General features: G+C 42.5%; 1 protein-coding gene across 1 annotated transcript; it reads right to left on the bottom strand.

The window, feature by feature from the left end:
* Positions 1 to 11130: 11130 nt before the first annotated feature.
* Positions 11131 to 16965, bottom strand: LOC125232013. Its single transcript, XM_048137623.1, has 2 exons — positions 16345 to 16965; positions 11131 to 15444 (listed from the first exon to the last, which is right to left on the bottom strand). Exons 1-2 carry the CDS (start codon positions 16963 to 16965, stop codon positions 11131 to 11133), a joined length of 4935 nt encoding a protein of 1644 aa, XP_047993580.1.
* Positions 16966 to 18365: the final 1400 nt, after the last annotated feature.

Here is an 18365-nt window from a genome sequence, read left to right as displayed (position 1 = left end):
CATAGTCACCTTCTGCATCCATTAGGTATTAGATGGCATTCTGCGTTTTCACTCAATGCATAATACAAAGTAAGTATGAAAAGTTTCAGCTCAATCAAATAATAACAGTTCAGTTGGTCTTAGTTCGCTTGAAAGATTCAAAGCGAACATACGTTTAAGGTAGCAAGTTAAATAAAAACTATAATGATATGTCCGCTACTCAAATAAAGTTAAACGGGCTAACTTAGAAGAAACCTGCGTATCTGTGAAACCTCTTAAAATATCTACGTTTAATATAGTAAAGTACCTAAGTATACTAGTGTTTGTACCAAAGCCTAAAGGTGGGTGCGTCATAAGTTCAATATTTGATGTGAAAAAGTAATGATTTTAGTAATTTCAAAATATTATTTGTGTTGTTTAACGAATAACACAGTACAATCAAAAGCTTACTCTTTAAAAGTCAAACATAAAACGCTCATTTTATTAGCCACACATAATTTATATATCGTACACAAAATTAGTAAATGAATTATATTTTAAGATTATAATTTTTAGAGGCGAATGTCAAAGAGTAAGGAGATCGTTTTCTGAATACAATGGGCCTGGATCGCCGGCACTGACACCCCGCGGCGTCCGCGCATTTAAATATGTGCCTTTCCTAGCCCCGAGGGCCCTTATTCTTCAAGTTTAGTAAGATTTCTTTTCATACGAAATTCCAACATGGGATTCTGATAGAACGATCATTATTGCGCGCAAACTACAAGGACCATATAGGCAAGGACCGCCGCATATGGAAATACAAAAGGACTTAAGCGACTCACACGCCCCGTAAACATACACCCTGTTCGCCGATACTAGCTTTTTATACTGATCATCTGTTGAACTTTATTCGCTTACATATAAAAACTAAAATAGTTACGACACGGTTATAAGAAGCCGCAATAATGAAATAAAAACTGGAATAAAATCCCTTATGTAAATTAAATTTATAGATCGTCTTTGTGATAATAAACTGTATACTTTAACAGAAATTTTAAGCTGTTTCTGTAAATAGTGTCAGTTGTTTTGGATTTAAGACTAAATTGAACCTTAACACAAATTCATTTTTTTACAATTAATATAACGATTAATTTATGAGAATAGCATAATCAGTTTCACGAATATTTTACGTATTACTTAGTTAAAAATTGAATAAATTTGTATAAAAACAAACAAATTGTTGATCTATCGTTAATTAAGATAGATGAGGCTTGACTTTGACTCCCATAAATTTGTTTAAATTTATCACGCGTATGATGGTGTAAATCCACATTAATTTTATAGGCAACTTTGATAGGTAGCTAAAGGATTTCTTCTTAAATGCCAAAATTATCTAAATTAAGGTTATTACTTACTTATAAAATTCAATGAATTAATCTTTAGCCTGTTGGTTGACTGGTAGATAATGTCTTTAGGCATTAAGTCCGCCATTTGTACTGTACTTCATTGTGCAATAAAGTTTAAATAAATGAATGAATGGGTACGATTATTAAGTAATATCGTCTCAGTTTTATTAGAGCTAAATAAATAGGTCGTTGAGACAAAATATAAATGCCTGAGTGTCATGCTAAAAAAAATGTGTTTCAATTAACTGAACTATAACCTAACCACAAAATTAAAATTTTGAAAAAACCCCCGACCGCGACATAGTGGATCGATTTTCATGAAACATGGCTAAGAACACTCCCGACTAGCTCAGCTTTCAGACAAAACAAACTAAATCAAAATCGGTTCATCCGTTCGGGAGCTACGATGCCACAGACAGACACACACACAGACGGACAGACAGACAGACAGACAGACAGACAGACAGACAGACAGACAGACAGACAGACAGATGGACAGACAGATGGACAGACAGACAGACAGACACGTCAAACTTATAACACCCCTTCGTTTTTGCGTCGGGGGTTAAAAATAGTCTGTTTTTCTATGCTCCCTTGTATAATACCTAACATACATAATTAGAATAGAAAAGAATAAGCCTAGCGATACAGCGAGGAAATGCTGCCAGTGTCTACGGCACCATGCCTAAGGAGTTCACCTAGTTTTTAATATTTTTAGTTTAGTTAGGTATTTATTTTTAGATTAAGGTTTAGTTTATGATTAGTATTATTGTTTTTATTTATAATTATGTATCCAATAAATTGTACAATGTCGAATAGAAAAGAATAGTCAAAATACTTGATAGGGTCCATCTTATCAATCATTCCACACAATCCCCAGCAATTCAATTGTTCAAATCATTCGCATTTTCATTCATCCATTCGTTCATGAGTGAATCATTAAGAATTAAAACATGGCTAATGCATTATGGTGTGACAACGGTGGCGGTCAGACACTTCTTCCAGAGACAAGCCCAGAATAGAATAAGCCCCTTGCCTATGCGGTAGTCTACAAATAAGGTGCTTAGTTAATTTGGTCGGCTTATATTTATTGTATTAAGCCTTTCTAAAGTAAGTACTGTGGACCACCCGGTTGTTCTAGTGGTATGCTCCACTTTACACCTATGCTTGATTGATCATTATTGACATAAATTAAGGATTAAACGCTACAACTACTTGACAATTTTTTTAAATTGTAATACCACATGCGATTTGTAATACCAAACGTTATAATTATTCTATTTATTCAGACTTATTTATGTTTTTGTAAGTATGGTACCTACTAACCTAAATGGAACATAGCCCTACGCTCAGCAGTGGGCGATAAAAGGTTATGTTGATGATGATGATGGTGATGATGATGATGATGATGATGATAATGATGAAGATAATTATGGCATTGCATTTCGTACCTACTTTAAAATTAATGGCAAGAGAGGAAGGGGAAAAAGGAAGACCACAATTAAATAGTCATGGCTTGACAACATAAATAAAAAAATTGACTAATAACGAAGCCATACTGGCAAGAATGGCAAAGAACAGAAGAAAGATGGCAAAGGTGGTCGCCGACGTCCATTAGGGCATGGCAATGAAAGAAGAATTTTTTTTACTGTATAAAAAGTGGAAAAGTATCAATTTGGTGACAAGATACTAATATGAAGTAGGTAGTTATGCTGTGTATTTGGATTTTAGGTGTACCTACCTGTAGTACAGTGAGCTACACATTACTGACACCCCCTGCATAGAAACTTGTACACATAGGTATTCATTCAGTTATCTCTGCATCCTTACTGAATTAGATATTTTCGGTTAGCGTAAAATAGATATAAAATAATATAGCCCGAAAAACATTATCCAATTTACGGTAGCAATATAGTAGGAATATGCCCATTTCAAAGGCGGTCAAACATGGAACATTCCTGTTATGAATGAAACGCCAATGGCGTCCACTTGACTGTCGATTGTTTCGGATAGCACACATCATTATTACGCCCAACTTTCCACTACCGACTAGTCAATAATTAATGATAGGACACACGTCGAGTGGACAAAGGCAAACAAGTATTTGCTTGTAATTTACTGCCGCTACGTGAAGTTTCGAGCAATCGCGCTCAAGAAATATGATAAATAAACAGCGACTTCAAACAAAAACCCAGTAAGTATAGAAATATTTTAATTAAATGCTTCAACAAACATTTTTGTAACTATAAAGAATTGTTTGGGTGTTTATTATTAAGAGCCATGTACTTTATTTTCGTTATATATGAAATTTTGAAATGTGGTAGCATATTGTATTAACTAATGATATTTATTAAAGCAGAATGGATTTACCCGTGTTTGAAGTTAAGCGACACAAATGACGATCCTTATTGGGAGGCAAAATTATTTTTATTTAGAATTTATTATGTAATTTGACGATCATGACGAGAAGATAAACATAATTTTGACATGTAGCAAATTTGTAGTGTAATTTTTATCATGAAATTAATAAATTTAAATCAAAATCTACTGAATAGCAACTGTGTAAAATGTGTAAAACTTTAATTTATGGTGTCACTAAATTCTAAAAACTAGAAGACTAGTACCTCTACCAACTTTTTCAACAGCCATAAATAATTGGAGTAATTCTAATATAAAAAAAAAAATATTTCGAAATATCGGTAATCGGCGAAAAAGGGTTAAATGAGCTGCAAAATGTTTAATCACTTGTGAAGTGAACTGTACGCACACAACGTAATGCCTGATTAAGCGCTCCTTATAAAACGCTATCAATATTATTAGCAGCTTGACCGGTAAATGTAAATAAACAGCTTAAAAAATATAAACTGCGTTTTAATGAAAACATAATAAAGCGGGAAGCGTTCGTGGTATTCGAGGTTCTGTCTTTGGGAAAAGCAACAAAAAATCAGTTACAATTTTGGAGAAATTTGCGGTTCTGCGGGCCGATTTTTGAGTCTCACACGTTCGAATTCAGAAAATTGTCACTGAAAATAATAAGCAAGTCACCGTTTTCAACCGGTATTTTAGTGACAAAATCCCGTATGCGAGATTCAAAAATCGCCCTCCTGATCCCATTATCAAAAATCCCTTATTTCACTAGAGTAAAAAATGTGACCTGCCGTTGAAAATTCGTGGTACCTTCCTAAATGGTTCTAAAAGTAATTATTGTCACTAGGAAATTGGAAGGCAAGGAATGACGATAACAATGAGTCCTTGTTTATCATTGTCAACATCAAATGGAAAACAAATAGACAGTGACTGGTAAATTCCCAAGTTGGTGAGACACATATTCGTATGGTTGAAAATATCTAATATCCAGTTCTCACTACAGAAAATAGCCGCTACAGCCGCTAAGTAGAACATTCGATAACACTCCGCATATCAATCAGTCTCATCATTATCATGTTTCCATTCATCATCACCTTTAGTGCAGTAACACCTACATTACGCGAGCCCCTAAAACATTACCGTACGGCACGGCACGGGCTGCACATCTGCCGTATTTGCATAGCGCCTGATTGGGATGCAAGATTAATTCCTATCATATTTTTTGTCTTGATCCTCATTTAGGTGCAATCATGCTGTTCGAGAAAAAAATGATCATTATCATACTTCAGCCCTAAGCTATTTTTTCAGAGCATGCACCCTTTATGCTTGTTTGTTATTAGGTTCGGGGCGATAATGTAATGCAATTACTTTTTTAGTGTAAAAAACGTCGAAATTCATTATTCAAATCCGCCAGCTGGATACGCGAGGGATCACGAATATCACGATTATTAGGGTTTAGAAAGTTTAGGGTTTTAGCCGTTTCCTAGAATTGTAAATTTTAATATTACAGCGTCGTGTTCCATGATAAAATATTCTTAATTTATAAATTTTAGTTTCATCGCAATATTTAGCATTATATTACTTAATCGTGACACTATTCAATTTGATGATAACTAGATGGTTTTATCTAGGGTTCTTTAACTTTACCCATGTAAGATGCACCTTATTTAGTTTTAAATCGAAAATTAAATAGGTACCTTAAAATGCATTAGGTATTAACTACAAATGCATTATATCAGCATTCATTGCCGCCGTAAATATTTTATAAATAAATCTACACAAAAAGTATTTGACACAGTTTTATTGGTTGACATTAAAAAGTCATAAATGATATCTATTTTGTTGTTGCTGCGCAAAACTTTGATACACCGTTGTTGTCATTAAACTCGTTGCCATTTAAAATGTACAACTATTTATGAAAAACGCATATTTCATTGTAGTTATTATCAACACAATGCGAATAAAACTTAAATAGTTGAAATCAATATCGTAAACTTTCGACATAGCTTAAAATTTACAGATGTTTAGAAATTTTCAAAAGGGATTACAATATCACTCAGTAAAATTCTCACAAGAACTTTCGTACCTAAATAGCGAAAAAAAAGTTATAAATAGTAACTAAAGTCTGGTTGCAGTTGTCTGTACTAACACCAGCTTCGTTAAGAGATAATATACTCGTCTGCGAAACCACAATTTCACAATGCCAATTAACCCTTCACAAATTGTTCTGCATATTCAAATATTTTGACCCCAGGCGGAGCATAATCCACGTTGTTCAACATTCGTACCAACCAGTAAACTACACAATCTCGTATACCAAAACAAATGATAAGCTCAAAAATTGAACTTCTGGCACTTGCGTAGTAAGTCCACATTTGAGTGGTGAGGAGGAAACTTAAGTGAGGTCAATCAAGTAAGTTGTAGTATTTATTACATCGCGCGTGTAAGCGTTTGTAATAGAATAAAGCCGATTCAACCCTTTCATTGCTAAGAGAAAGGACTGTTAATGGTCTTATTTCGCCTAATGATGCCCTTCGTGAAGGGTTGGAGATGAAGTGATAAGTCGATGTATGAATCTCGTTTAGTATTCAAAGTGTGTCGAGTTGCTATTGTGATATTTCAAACGGGTTATTAGTTCATTTTAAATGGCCGTTTTGATGAATTATTGTATTTGTTATTATAAATTATTATCCTCAGTTAATTTTAAGTTGCACAGTAAAAGAATTTGATAGCTAATTAATGTATTTTACATTTCATGTATGTACAATAAAATTGTGTTGTTACGAGTAATAGGCAAAATAAAACTTACATTTATTGATCGAAAGCTATTAATCGTTATTACGATAGTTTAAAAATAATTAATTGATGACCAAACAAAAGAAAACCTATATAATTCGATACAACGAAATATCTTCATTTAGAAAATATTTTTTTTAATAATATAAATGCAGGTATGTGCACGGAAAAAAACGGACAGTATCAGACAAAATAAATAAATAAATATGTACGTGTTATTAAAAATATTCCTAGTCATTATCGGCAAAAGTATACCATCCGTCCATTCTCTTCCATCAAGTGTACTCAAACTGCTAAACTTTGTTAGTTAAAGAATTTTGTGACAAAAACTAAAGTGCTCTCCAGTGCTCCTGGCTAGGTAACAACTTTTTTTAAAACGACGTAATGTTAAAAAGAGCGCATGACACTTATGATCTTTTGTAAGGAGATGATATTATAATTCCATTCATTGAAATCCGTACTAACTACGACGGCTAATTACAAACCTTTGAGTGACGGCTTTGCTTTGTGAAAAGAGAAAAAAGAGTCAAGGGTGAAACGTTGAACGAATTTGGTTCTGCAGTCACTCAAAAGCGAATAAACGATTAATTAAAACATTGATTTACTTAGAGTATCTAAATACCTATAAGATTGTGTATTTTTTATAGATCTGTAGGTATTAGTGCGTTTTCACATTATACGATCCGATATCGGATGTAGGAAGGATTTCATAGGAAAAAATCAAAGATGGCGGCTTAAATATATGGGATACCGGTCCGACATCCGATATCGGATCGGATAATGTGAAAACGCACTTATGGTCATGTATTATTTTTACAGTCACCTGCAATACTACTAGTATGTCACACAACGTTGACCTTGAAAAATTCTGTCACTGAATTTCTTACTTGTACTTAAGAAGGTGGGTCACATAATTTTGTTGCTTTCAAAAATAATAAATGCAGGTTAGAAGTAAGTTTTTTTTTTTGTATAAGTTTGTCTTCAAATAAGTTTTTATTTAAAAAAAAGAACACTAAAAATAAATTATGTAGGTATACGGCATATACCAAAAAGTGTAGCATCGGTTATTTTATTGTGATGGTTAGGAACGATTTTAATTGGATGATATCTAAATATAAAATAATTATAACATAAAATATGTATTTCTTTGAGTTATACATGGTGTTAATGTTATAAATGTTATAATGCGTGTATCTACCTAGAGAAACTAGTTGATTTTTTTTACAGAACCCTAAATAATTATTAACGATACAGTGGCCGTGGAGTGGCCCGGTGCTGTCACATCTGTTCTATTGTGCGAGGATTAAACTGATAATTATTCGGAGCGATAATTACCGGATTTGAGCTTGTAATAATAATGCCCCTAGGCCGCATTTGTTTAGCAAATGTCGATATTTTGACCAATCTTTGCAGGGGTGGTTTCGATGCAAAGTTTGATGATATGGCAGAAAATTATATAATTCCAAAAAATATGCACAAACTAGAAGTTAGAAATAAAACATGCAGATTTTGACATACTTAAAATTGCAAACGGGATAGTCAAACGAGTGTCACGAAGGTGAGTCTGCTCCGGGTGAGTCTAGGGACCACGGGAATAATGCCGACAATGCCATCTTTGAAACGTCGAAGATAAGTTTACGTTATTAAACACAGTTATACGCGATCAAGTCCCGTTTGCAATTTTAAGTATAAAACATATAGTAAGCTTACCTAGTATGCTTTATTTCGATTCAGATGCGAACAGGGCCCGTAGACCGTCGCTCACGTTCCTTGGCAGAAGATACGAAACTCTATCTATACCTCGTCCGTATTAGTACGACACAGACAGTTGAAATTAAATGAAAAACGAAATGGAAATTTAAATAAAATGAAATGAAAATTATTTATTTGAAATGAAATTAAAAATGAAAAAAAAATATTTTATTTGAAATAGCATACTTTGTACAATTATTGCAGTTATGACATTTAATAAATTGTTCCAAAAAGGATTCCACTCAGCATGTGTCGGAGCACTTAGTGCCACGACGCTGATTTAGTTGCATATTGTTCGCCACGGAGCGTTAGCGTTTGGCCACTTGTCTACGGCGCAGTAAATAAATGATATAAGAATAAAATGAATCAAAAGATAAAAAGATAAGATAACAATTTAATTGAATTATTGATAAACACTTATTAGGCATTCCGCCCCACGTTAAAGCAAAAGTATCCGTTCAAATCGCTTTTTAATGCGCAAAACTGTTTCCATACGAAATCTCGACCTATTCAAATCCATGTAAATAAAAAGCTTACGTACAACTTCTGAACGCACCCTCGGCATATGGTGGACCACGTGCCAAAAGGGCTAAGCCTTTTGTTTAAAAAAAACTCAATGACGCTATCGCTTTCAATGGCGTCCTGTAATTATTGTGATTCGACTAATTGTTGCGTTCACTCTCAATGGCTTTTGTTTCGAAGTGCAGTCTCGCTTTGACCGTGTTTTCGCATGCCATATTGTCATTGAAGTTGTTCTTTGTTACAGATCGGGCCATTTACAATGACGCGTGCGTTGGTTAGTATTTCCATTTATTTTATAGGTAGTTTTGACAAACATGCAGGCCATCACGAATGACATTGTCTTTACTTTGCTGAGGACTTATGTTATTCCGATATCTGTTATAAAGGACTCTATTTTATCGCAACGAAATGCGATTATTCAATAACTTTATTGCGTATTTCAGAACGGGTCTTAAAAGTATTTGAAATATGAAGTTTCCATTTTTTTGTCGGTACCATTAGATTTTGATTTTTATTTATGTTATGATTGTAGAATTTTCTAACAAAGTGCCAAACTTTGTTAGATAAAATATGACTGTTTATTTTCTTTACAATTATCTTTACAAATTAATAATTATGGTACTGGTACGAGTACGTAATATTCGTACGAAAAAACTCTTTTCTTGATATGATTACCTACTTAATATTTCTTGCATTTGATTTTAAACTACGTATGATCTGAGTGTAGGAGAGTAAAACAAAATATCCTATCCTATTTATAAGTCACTCCAACTAATAACCCGTCACAGTAGCAAAAAATATTCTAAAATAGAAAGGGCTTAAACGTTTTGCATTCATAGCGCGCTTTAATTACACATTCATATGTAAATCAGTAGGCGAATGCCATAAAGATTCGTTCACACAAATCGAGTAATTTACGACTGCATATTTATCTAATATAACTGTTGCAGACCGCGTCCGCAAAGCTTCCTATCGACGGCTCGAAGTGGAGAGAATGTGCTGGAGCTCGTGCGACTCACTCTTTCGTCCCGGGCCTGTACCTTGAGCTTCGATGTCGTCCTCAGCAATCAACCGTACCGATTATGATTTTGGATTAAACTAACTAAAAAACGAATCAAATCAAATGGTTTATATTTACAATAATCAACGACTCTAATTTTAACGCGGTTATAAAAATACTCCTAAGCTAATATCCTAACGAACGCTCGGTACGGACGATACGTCGCGATGCTGTCGTTTTCTGCTGCTGCCGCTACCCGTCGTGGAGGGTGGCTGGCTGCTGGCTGTAGGCTGCTAGCTGCTGGCTGTAGGCTGCTGGCTGTAGGCTGCTTGTAGTAGGCTGCTGGCTGCTGGTTTTCCTTGGAGGCTGCTGGTTCTTCTTGTTCCGGTCGAATTCGAATGTCCCATACCGAGCGATCGTTCCTTTTATACCCCTTTTCAGAATGCGCCTACGCTTCACGGAAAGAAACCATTCAATTTATTCGCCCAATCACGACTCGGCTGAGCGCGAGGCTCCGTGCGATAGAGAGGTAAATAATTGCGCCCGATAGGCGACGGATGGCGCGTCGTGATTGGTCGAACGCGTTACGGCGCTCGATTACGTGAATTTAACGCTATCATTTTTCGTTCAAATCCTAATTACTTATAAACTAATTAGGCTATCGCTTCGAAATTACGTAACAATGCACCTGACACTAGGGTCATTCACCTCGAGTGGAATGCACCTGCGTTTGTTTACGTTTTTACACAATAGAAGAGGTGATTAGCCGTCCGGGCCATACAATAGACTGGTTTCGCGGCTCGCCTTGAGCTCCATTGTTATCGATAACGGAATATTACTATGGAAATGTAGGTTATCGTGTTACGTAAGTTCCCAGCTACGTTTTAAAACTATTTACATCTTTATATGTCTTATAGTTATCGAGTTATTGGCTTGGATTCGAGTAATCCTAAGGCAATTTTCGGGTGAAAGGAAAATGATTTCGGAACTTTAAGGAAATATTTTTAGCCAATCAGAGGAGAGTTCGGTTTTCTCGCTCTAAGCCTCTCACGTTAGTGCTTATTGGCTATTAATCGTAGTCCAATGGACAGTCTGAGTTTAGATTGAACTTTGGACTCGGTTTCCGCGACTTGGGAAGGAAGGAATATGGGAATTGCCTGCTATCGAATACATCACATATGAGTCTTATTATCATACTTAATAATCGGAATTGACAAAATTAACTTAACTAACGCAGTTCTACCCGTTTCCTACCTACGAAATAATCTTTATTGCGAATACAGTCTTAATCGAATTCTTATGCTATTTTACATATATTTCGTCGCGTCGCTAACATTTTGTCCCCGCAGTCGAAGACTCCTGGTGCATGGGTTGCGACGCGATGACCGCCAGCCTGCAGCTGGGCCTGCGTAGCGTCCCGTGTCTCGTTCTGATGTCAGCGGAGCGGACCCGTCCATCGGGTCCCGGGTAGGTAGTCTCGACGACGCCTCGGGGCCACACGCTGCGTGGACCATTGGGTTCAGCGACGATGACCACATCGCCTGGTTGAAGTTGCCGCCCTCCGTCGTGGGACGACTTCCTCGGTGCCAGTAGAGGAAAGTACTCTTTGGTCCAGCGCCGCCAAAAGTGGTCGGCAAGCGCTTGGGCCATCTTCCATTGCTTCTTCTCGTTCTCGTCGTAAACGCCAATCATCGGTAGGTTAGCGTTATGAAGAAGTAGAAAGTGTGCTGGAGTCAAACTTTCTTCGGAGTCTGGATCGACGTTGACATGTGTAAGTGGTCGTCGGTTGACGATATTCTCTATCTCGGCGAGTAGAGTTTCGAAAACTTCGGGTTTCGGTGCTCGTTCGTTGAAAGTGTAGGACATCGCTATCTTAACTGTCCTTATCATTCGCTCCCACGCGCCCCCGGCCGAAGGATTGCCAGGTGGGATGAATTTCCACTCCATTCGGTTCTGAGTGGCGTAAGTTTGCAGTACAGGCAGCCATTGCCGGTACGCCTCACGTAGTTCCGTCGCCGCCGCCCTGAAGCACGTCGCGTTATCGCTGTACATCGTCCTGGGCCATCCTCTTCTCGCGGCGAATCTTCGTAGTGATAGTAGCGCGCTGTCAGTTGAAAGACTGTGCACGCTTTCAAGGTGAATAGCGCGCGTCACTAGGCACGTGTATAGACACACCCAGCGTTTTTCTCTGCGCCGTCCGATCGTGACGAACATCGGTCCCATGTAGTCTTGTGCGGTGTGAGTGAAGGGACGTTGATACGCCTGTAGTCGCTCGGGCGGGAGATCGCCTAAGGGCTGCGCTCTCGGTGTTGCTCGTCGTAGTGTGCATAGCGCGCAGTTTCGAGCTACAGACTTCACGGTCGGCCGCAGATGTAGTATCCAATATTCTTGTCGCAGTTCGTTGATTACTGCTTCGTTGTGAATGTGCGCTGATCGTCGGTGAGCTCGCAGGATGAGTAGACGGGTGAATGGCTCGCGGCCATCCAGTATTATCGGTTGTAGCGCGGTGTACAATACTGGAGCGCTGCCCAGCCTCGTCTTCATGCGTAACACGCCGTCATCGCCTAGCTCGGGTGCCAGGTCGTATAATCGCGATTTGCGATCGATGAGCCTATTCTGGCTTAAGGCTCGAAGCTCTTCGGGAAAGCTTCGTCGTTGACTGTATTGCAACCACATGTGTTCTGCCTTTCTCAAATGTCTGACTTGTAGCTGCAAGGCTTTATTCTTCGTTCTCATTTTCTCGATGAATAGCAAGACGTTCGCTGTCGCGTTCAACAGTCTGTCGTAACTGCTAAATCGTCTCACGTCTGGCAGTACGCTCGAAGGGTCTGGCTTCGCTGAGATGATCGCCAGTGATGTCGCGGTTGACGGCCTCGCCTTCCTCTCAGGCAGGTCGTCTGTTCGATTCGATGTGTGACTAGGCCATGATGTCTCGGGTCCATAGAGAAAGCGCGGTCCTTCGTACCACTCGTCCTCGATGCGCACGCTCTGCGCTGGTTGGCATCTCGTCGCTCGATCTGCGGGGTTCTGAGCGGTTGGTACATACCTCCACGCGTCTCTATCTGTTTTCTCGGCGATCTCCGCAAGTCGGTGTGACACGTACGGACGATAGTTTCGCGCGTCATCGCGAACCCATCCGAGAACAACCATGGAATCTGTCCAATACGTCACCTTTGTCACAGGATAACGCTGCTCGCGTAAAATTGTCTCCGCCAGCCGCACGCCGACGACTGCTGCGGTTAATTCGAGCCTGGGAACTGTCATTACCTTTAGCGGGCAAACTCGGCTTTTCGCTATAGCTAAGCTCACTTGCGTTTCCTCCTCGTCGTTCGATACTCGCCAATAGGCCGCCGCGCTGTAGGCCTCGGTCGATGCATCACTGAAAATATGCAGTTCTCTTCTAACTGCACCGGTGGGCGTGGCGTATCGTCGAGGTATTCGCAGCGCGGACACGTCGCTCAGTGCTCTCAGCCACCGGAAAAAGTCCTCCGCTTCCTCCGCCGGCAGCCGCTCGTCCCAGTCCGTGCCCTTTGTCCACACACGTTGGAATATGATCTTAGCGCTTATCATATACTGCGCTATGAGGCCTAATGGGTCGTAAACTGACATTACGGCACTCAAAAGTTCCCTTTTAGTGGGCGATCGCTCGTACCTTTTCACGTCGTCTGGCACTCGTAGCATTTTCGTGTTGTACCCCAGCGTATCCGTCTCTGGGTCCCACGTCATTCCGAGGACGGTCTGTTGCTTTTCTCCGAGATGAGAAGGTCCCGTCGCTCGCTCCTCCGGATCGATGTTTCGCATTAACAACTCGCTGTTGCTAGCGTAGCTGCGCAGCCGAAAGCTAGCCTCCGCGTGTGCTAGTCTCACCTGTGTCGCTGTTGATATGAGTTCCCGTTCTGTCTCATATGATGCCACATAATCGTCCATGTAGTGATTATTATGGATATCGTAGACCGCGTCCGGATAGCGATCCTTGTTGTCCGTCGCATTCCTATTCCGCACCGAGTGTGCGAGAAAAGGAGAAGAGATGTTACCGAAACATACCCGGTTTAGCTGGTACGTCCACGGTGTCACGTCACGCCGCGATCCCCTCCAGATGAAGAGCTGACTATGCCGATCCTCTCTTCGCAGCTGTATTTGAAGGAACATTTCCTGTATGTCCGCGGTGACGGCGAATTCCCACTCACGGAATCGAAGTAGTATCCCCAGCAGGCTCTGTAGTAAATCCGGTCCCGCGAGGATGAAATCGTTCAATGCACATCCCTGACTTTTCGCGGCGCAATCGAATACAGCGCGATACTTTCCTTTATTTAAATTGTAGACGCTGAAATGGGGCAGAAACCACATCCGATCTGACTGCGGTGGTTCCATGATGCGCTCTGCGTACCCCTTTTCCAGAAGCTTGTGTATCTGTGCTTGATACTCGTTGGCGAAGTCAGGATCTCTCGACATGCGGGCTTCTAGATTGCGTAATCTCGCCTTCGCCATGTTGAAACTCGGTGGCAGCTTTATGTCGTCGGCAGCCCATAGTTGGCCGACTTCGTATCTCTGTCCTACCTTCTTTACTGTTCGTTCGAATGTATCGATCGCTCGCTGGTCGTCGGGTCGAATGTTGTCCTTTGCCGTTATGCCAAGCGCCTCGACTGCCCAGTGTTTCTTGACCTGCTCCACGAGATCACTGTCGTCACTGTGGCAGTGCATCACGACCTGCTCGTTATTTGGTACATACCTCGGCATTCGCCCGAAGAAAACCCATCCTAACGAGGTTTTAACTGCGCACGGCTTGTCCTCGCCGCCCTGCCTCACCTCCGTTGGGTTTATAAGATGACTGAAGTCTCCGCCTATTAACATCTGCGGCACGCCCATGCCCGTGTAGCACTCGTCGCCCAAGTCCGCCAGATGTTCGTATTCCAATAGACGCTTCTTATTTAATGACTGCGAGCGTATCCCTAGTCCGTCTACCGTTTTTAGGGATATATCGTATGTCAAGCCGCCACGAGCGGGGCTTACTTTAGCCTTGACCGTCTGTGTCACTGAGCTAAGTTTCAACCGCTGAATACCTCTTATGCATAGCGGCTCGTCTTGACCGACCGCGCCGATCTCGTCCGCGACGTCCTGGTCGATCATTGACAAGGTGGATCCATCGTCAAGGAAAGCGAAGATATGCGCCGTTCCCTTTGGACCTGATACGGTTACGGGTAGTACCTTTAGCAGCACGCTGTAGTCCGGTGTTGACGACACGTACACGCGGGCGTCGTTCTCGTCGTCCGCAGCTCGCGGCTCCGTCGTGTCCGCTGGCTCGGCCGATGACGTCACTGCTGACGATGTGGGTACTGACCTGATTTCTTGTGTTAGCACCATAGCCGTATCCTCACGCACTTCCTGCGGCGAGTCCGCATGAAGCAGTCGATGGTGTACGTGAGGACAGCCTGCAACGCCGCACGCTTTGGCCTTGCATTGTGTTTTCATATGCTTCGCGTCGATACAGCGATAGCATATACGATTTAATTTCGCCCACTCCCATCTAGCGCCCACGGATTGGGCGGCTAACTTGCGGCAGTCCGGCGTCAGGTGACCGCCACCGCAGAACAGGCACGTCGTCGAACGGGATGTTGTGGCTTGACGTGTCGCGTACGTCACTTTCTGCACCTCGTGTTGACGTCCTGTGGGAGCTCTCGGCGGGTTGTGCGTTGCGGATATTTTCACGCGAGCGCCGGCTGCGCGCGCGTGCGGCACTGATAACGGCGCCTGCGCTCGCCTCGGGGCGGCGCGGGCGTGACAGAAGGACATCTCCTGTTCGCTCTCCTCCATGAGGAAATCCGCCAACTGCAGAATCTCCGGGTCCTTGCTGTCTCGATGTTTCTTCGCGTAGTCGCACCATCTGCTTCGAAGATGCGGCGACAACCTGTCCGTAACCTCTCTGATGAGCATGGGGTTATCGGCATAGTGCCTTCGATCGATATCCATAACTGTAGATACCACGTTCATTATTTTTATCGCGAAAGTGTTGAGGTCGTTCGCGGTAGGCCCCAACTGCGGCAACTTTCGCAGGTCGTCAATCGCCTTGTCTAACAATACCTCGCTGCGTCCAAACTGCTTTTTCAGTATTCTCACGATCATATCGGGTCTGGTGGCTGTCGATAACACGTGAGACACACACGTCTTTGCGTCCCCGCGTAAAGCCATCCTGAGCCGCGCCACGTTCTCGTAGTCAGTAAACTTATACCGCTTCGATGTCTCTGCGTAGGTATTGTAGAAACTTCTCCACTCGCTGACGTCTCCGTAGAAATGCGGCAGCTCGAATATATCCTTCGGGGCTGGACGGGCCGCCATCTGCATCCTCTCGAACAGGTGCAGCATGGACTCTGCTACAGTACCTTCGGTGGCGCGCGTGTGCGCCGTGTGCGGAGTACGCGCGTCCAGCTGTGGCGACGTCGATCGCTCGCGACGCGCCGGCGGCGTCGTCGATCGCCTGCGTCGCTCCGGTGGCGATATCGATCGCCTACGCGACTCCGACGGCGGCGATATCGATCGCCGATATACCTGGCGGTCCGGTGAGAGGCCTCGAATATGCCGCTCCGCCTGCGCAGGTCGTCTCGGAGTCTCGTACTTGGGTAGAGGTTCGTCGGTTAACCTCTTACAAATGGGTTTTGACGTCGCGTCTCGCGAGTTCTCTAGCCATTCGTCTAATCGATCTTGATTCGAATTCCGCACGCTACCAGCAGATTCGTGCTCGTCTGCGCTATCCGCATTAGCGCGGATCTGCAGTTTTCTGGCGTCTAGCCGTTTACGTACCATGTCCGCTTCTAGCTGCAACTCCCTCCGGGATATCTCCGCTAGCCGTTCGCTGGCCTCGAGCTCCGCCTGAGACAGCTGCGCTTCTATCACAGTGCGACTGCTCGCATGTGATCTGACGGACTGAGCTTTAATAATTGGTTTATTTACCTCCTTGGTAGTTTCCTGCAGCGACTTTCGTTTCTCGGTAGTTCTGTCTATGACGGCAGCCTTGGGATGTCTAGCTGGGATCGGCGTGGGTCTGGAACGACGCCGTAACCGCTTGGCTAAATCCCTTCGCCATAGCAATGTCGTGTCGTAGGACGGTGACCTCGGTGTCTCTACGGTTAATCCATACCTGAGCGTGCTGTTAGCTGTCGCCGCGCCCATCGGTTGCGCGCCGGCGACGCTAAGCCCTTCCGTTACGCCAGCGGGTCCGGAGGGAGGTGAGGAGGGCGCGCCGCGTCGGCGCCCATCGCCCTCTCAGCGCTTGCGCGTGCGGCCTCTCGTTCGCGGGCCGCCGACGCGCCTTCGTCGAGTAGTTGCTGCCTCTCCTCTTCGCTCGTCACTGACGCAGCTCGGTTGGACCTGGACCTCGTCCTTACCATCCTGTCGTCGCTCATGACAGGTACGTCGCTGTAGACCCGTAGTCCGCACGAAGATCCGGCTCGAAGGACCAGAAACTGTTGCAGACCGCGTCCGCAAAGCTTCCTATCGACGGCTCGAAGTGGAGAGAATGTGCTGGAGCTCGTGCGACTCACTCTTTCGTCCCGGGCCTGTACCTTGAGCTTCGATGTCGTCCTCAGCAATCAACCGTACCGATTATGATTTTGGATTAAACTAACTAAAAAACGAATCAAATCAAATGGTTTATATTTACAATAATCAACGACTCTAATTTTAACGCGGTTATAAAAATACTCCTAAGCTAATATCCTAACGAACGCTCGGTACGGACGATACGTCGCGATGCTGTCGTTTTCTGCTGCTGCCGCTACCCGTCGTGGAGGGTGGCTGGCTGCTGGCTGTAGGCTGCTAGCTGCTGGCTGTAGGCTGCTGGCTGTAGGCTGCTTGTAGTAGGCTGCTGGCTGCTGGTTTTCCTTGGAGGCTGCTGGTTCTTCTTGTTCCGGTCGAATTCGAATGTCCCATACCGAGCGATCGTTCCTTTTATACCCCTTTTCAGAATGCGCCTACGCTTCACGGAAAGAAACCATTCAATTTATTCGCCCAATCACGACTCGGCTGAGCGCGAGGCTCCGTGCGATAGAGAGGTAAATAATTGCGCCCGATAGGCGACGGATGGCGCGTCGTGATTGGTCGAACGCGTTACGGCGCTCGATTACGTGAATTTAACGCTATCATTTTTCGTTCAAATCCTAATTACTTATAAACTAATTAGGCTATCGCTTCGAAATTACGTAACAATGCACCTGACACTAGGGTCATTCACCTCGAGTGGAATGCACCTGCGTTTGTTTACGTTTTTACACAATAGAAGAGGTGATTAGCCGTCCGGGCCATACAATAGACTGGTTTCGCGGCTCGCCTTGAGCTCCATTGTTATCGATAACGGAATATTACTATGGAAATGTAGGTTATCGTGTTACGTAAGTTCCCAGCTACGTTTTAAAACTATTTACATCTTTATATGTCTTATAGTTATCGAGTTATTGGCTTGGATTCGAGTAATCCTAAGGCAATTTTCGGGTGAAAGGAAAATGATTTCGGAACTTTAAGGAAATATTTTTAGCCAATCAGAGGAGAGTTCGGTTTTCTCGCTCTAAGCCTCT

Source organism: Leguminivora glycinivorella, chromosome 12, assembly GCF_023078275.1.
Source record: "Leguminivora glycinivorella isolate SPB_JAAS2020 chromosome 12, LegGlyc_1.1, whole genome shotgun sequence".
Classification (NCBI taxonomy): domain Eukaryota; kingdom Metazoa; phylum Arthropoda; class Insecta; order Lepidoptera; family Tortricidae; genus Leguminivora; species Leguminivora glycinivorella.
The sequence above is the reverse complement of the archived record's forward strand: the minus strand, read 5'-3'. Positions and strand labels throughout refer to the sequence as shown.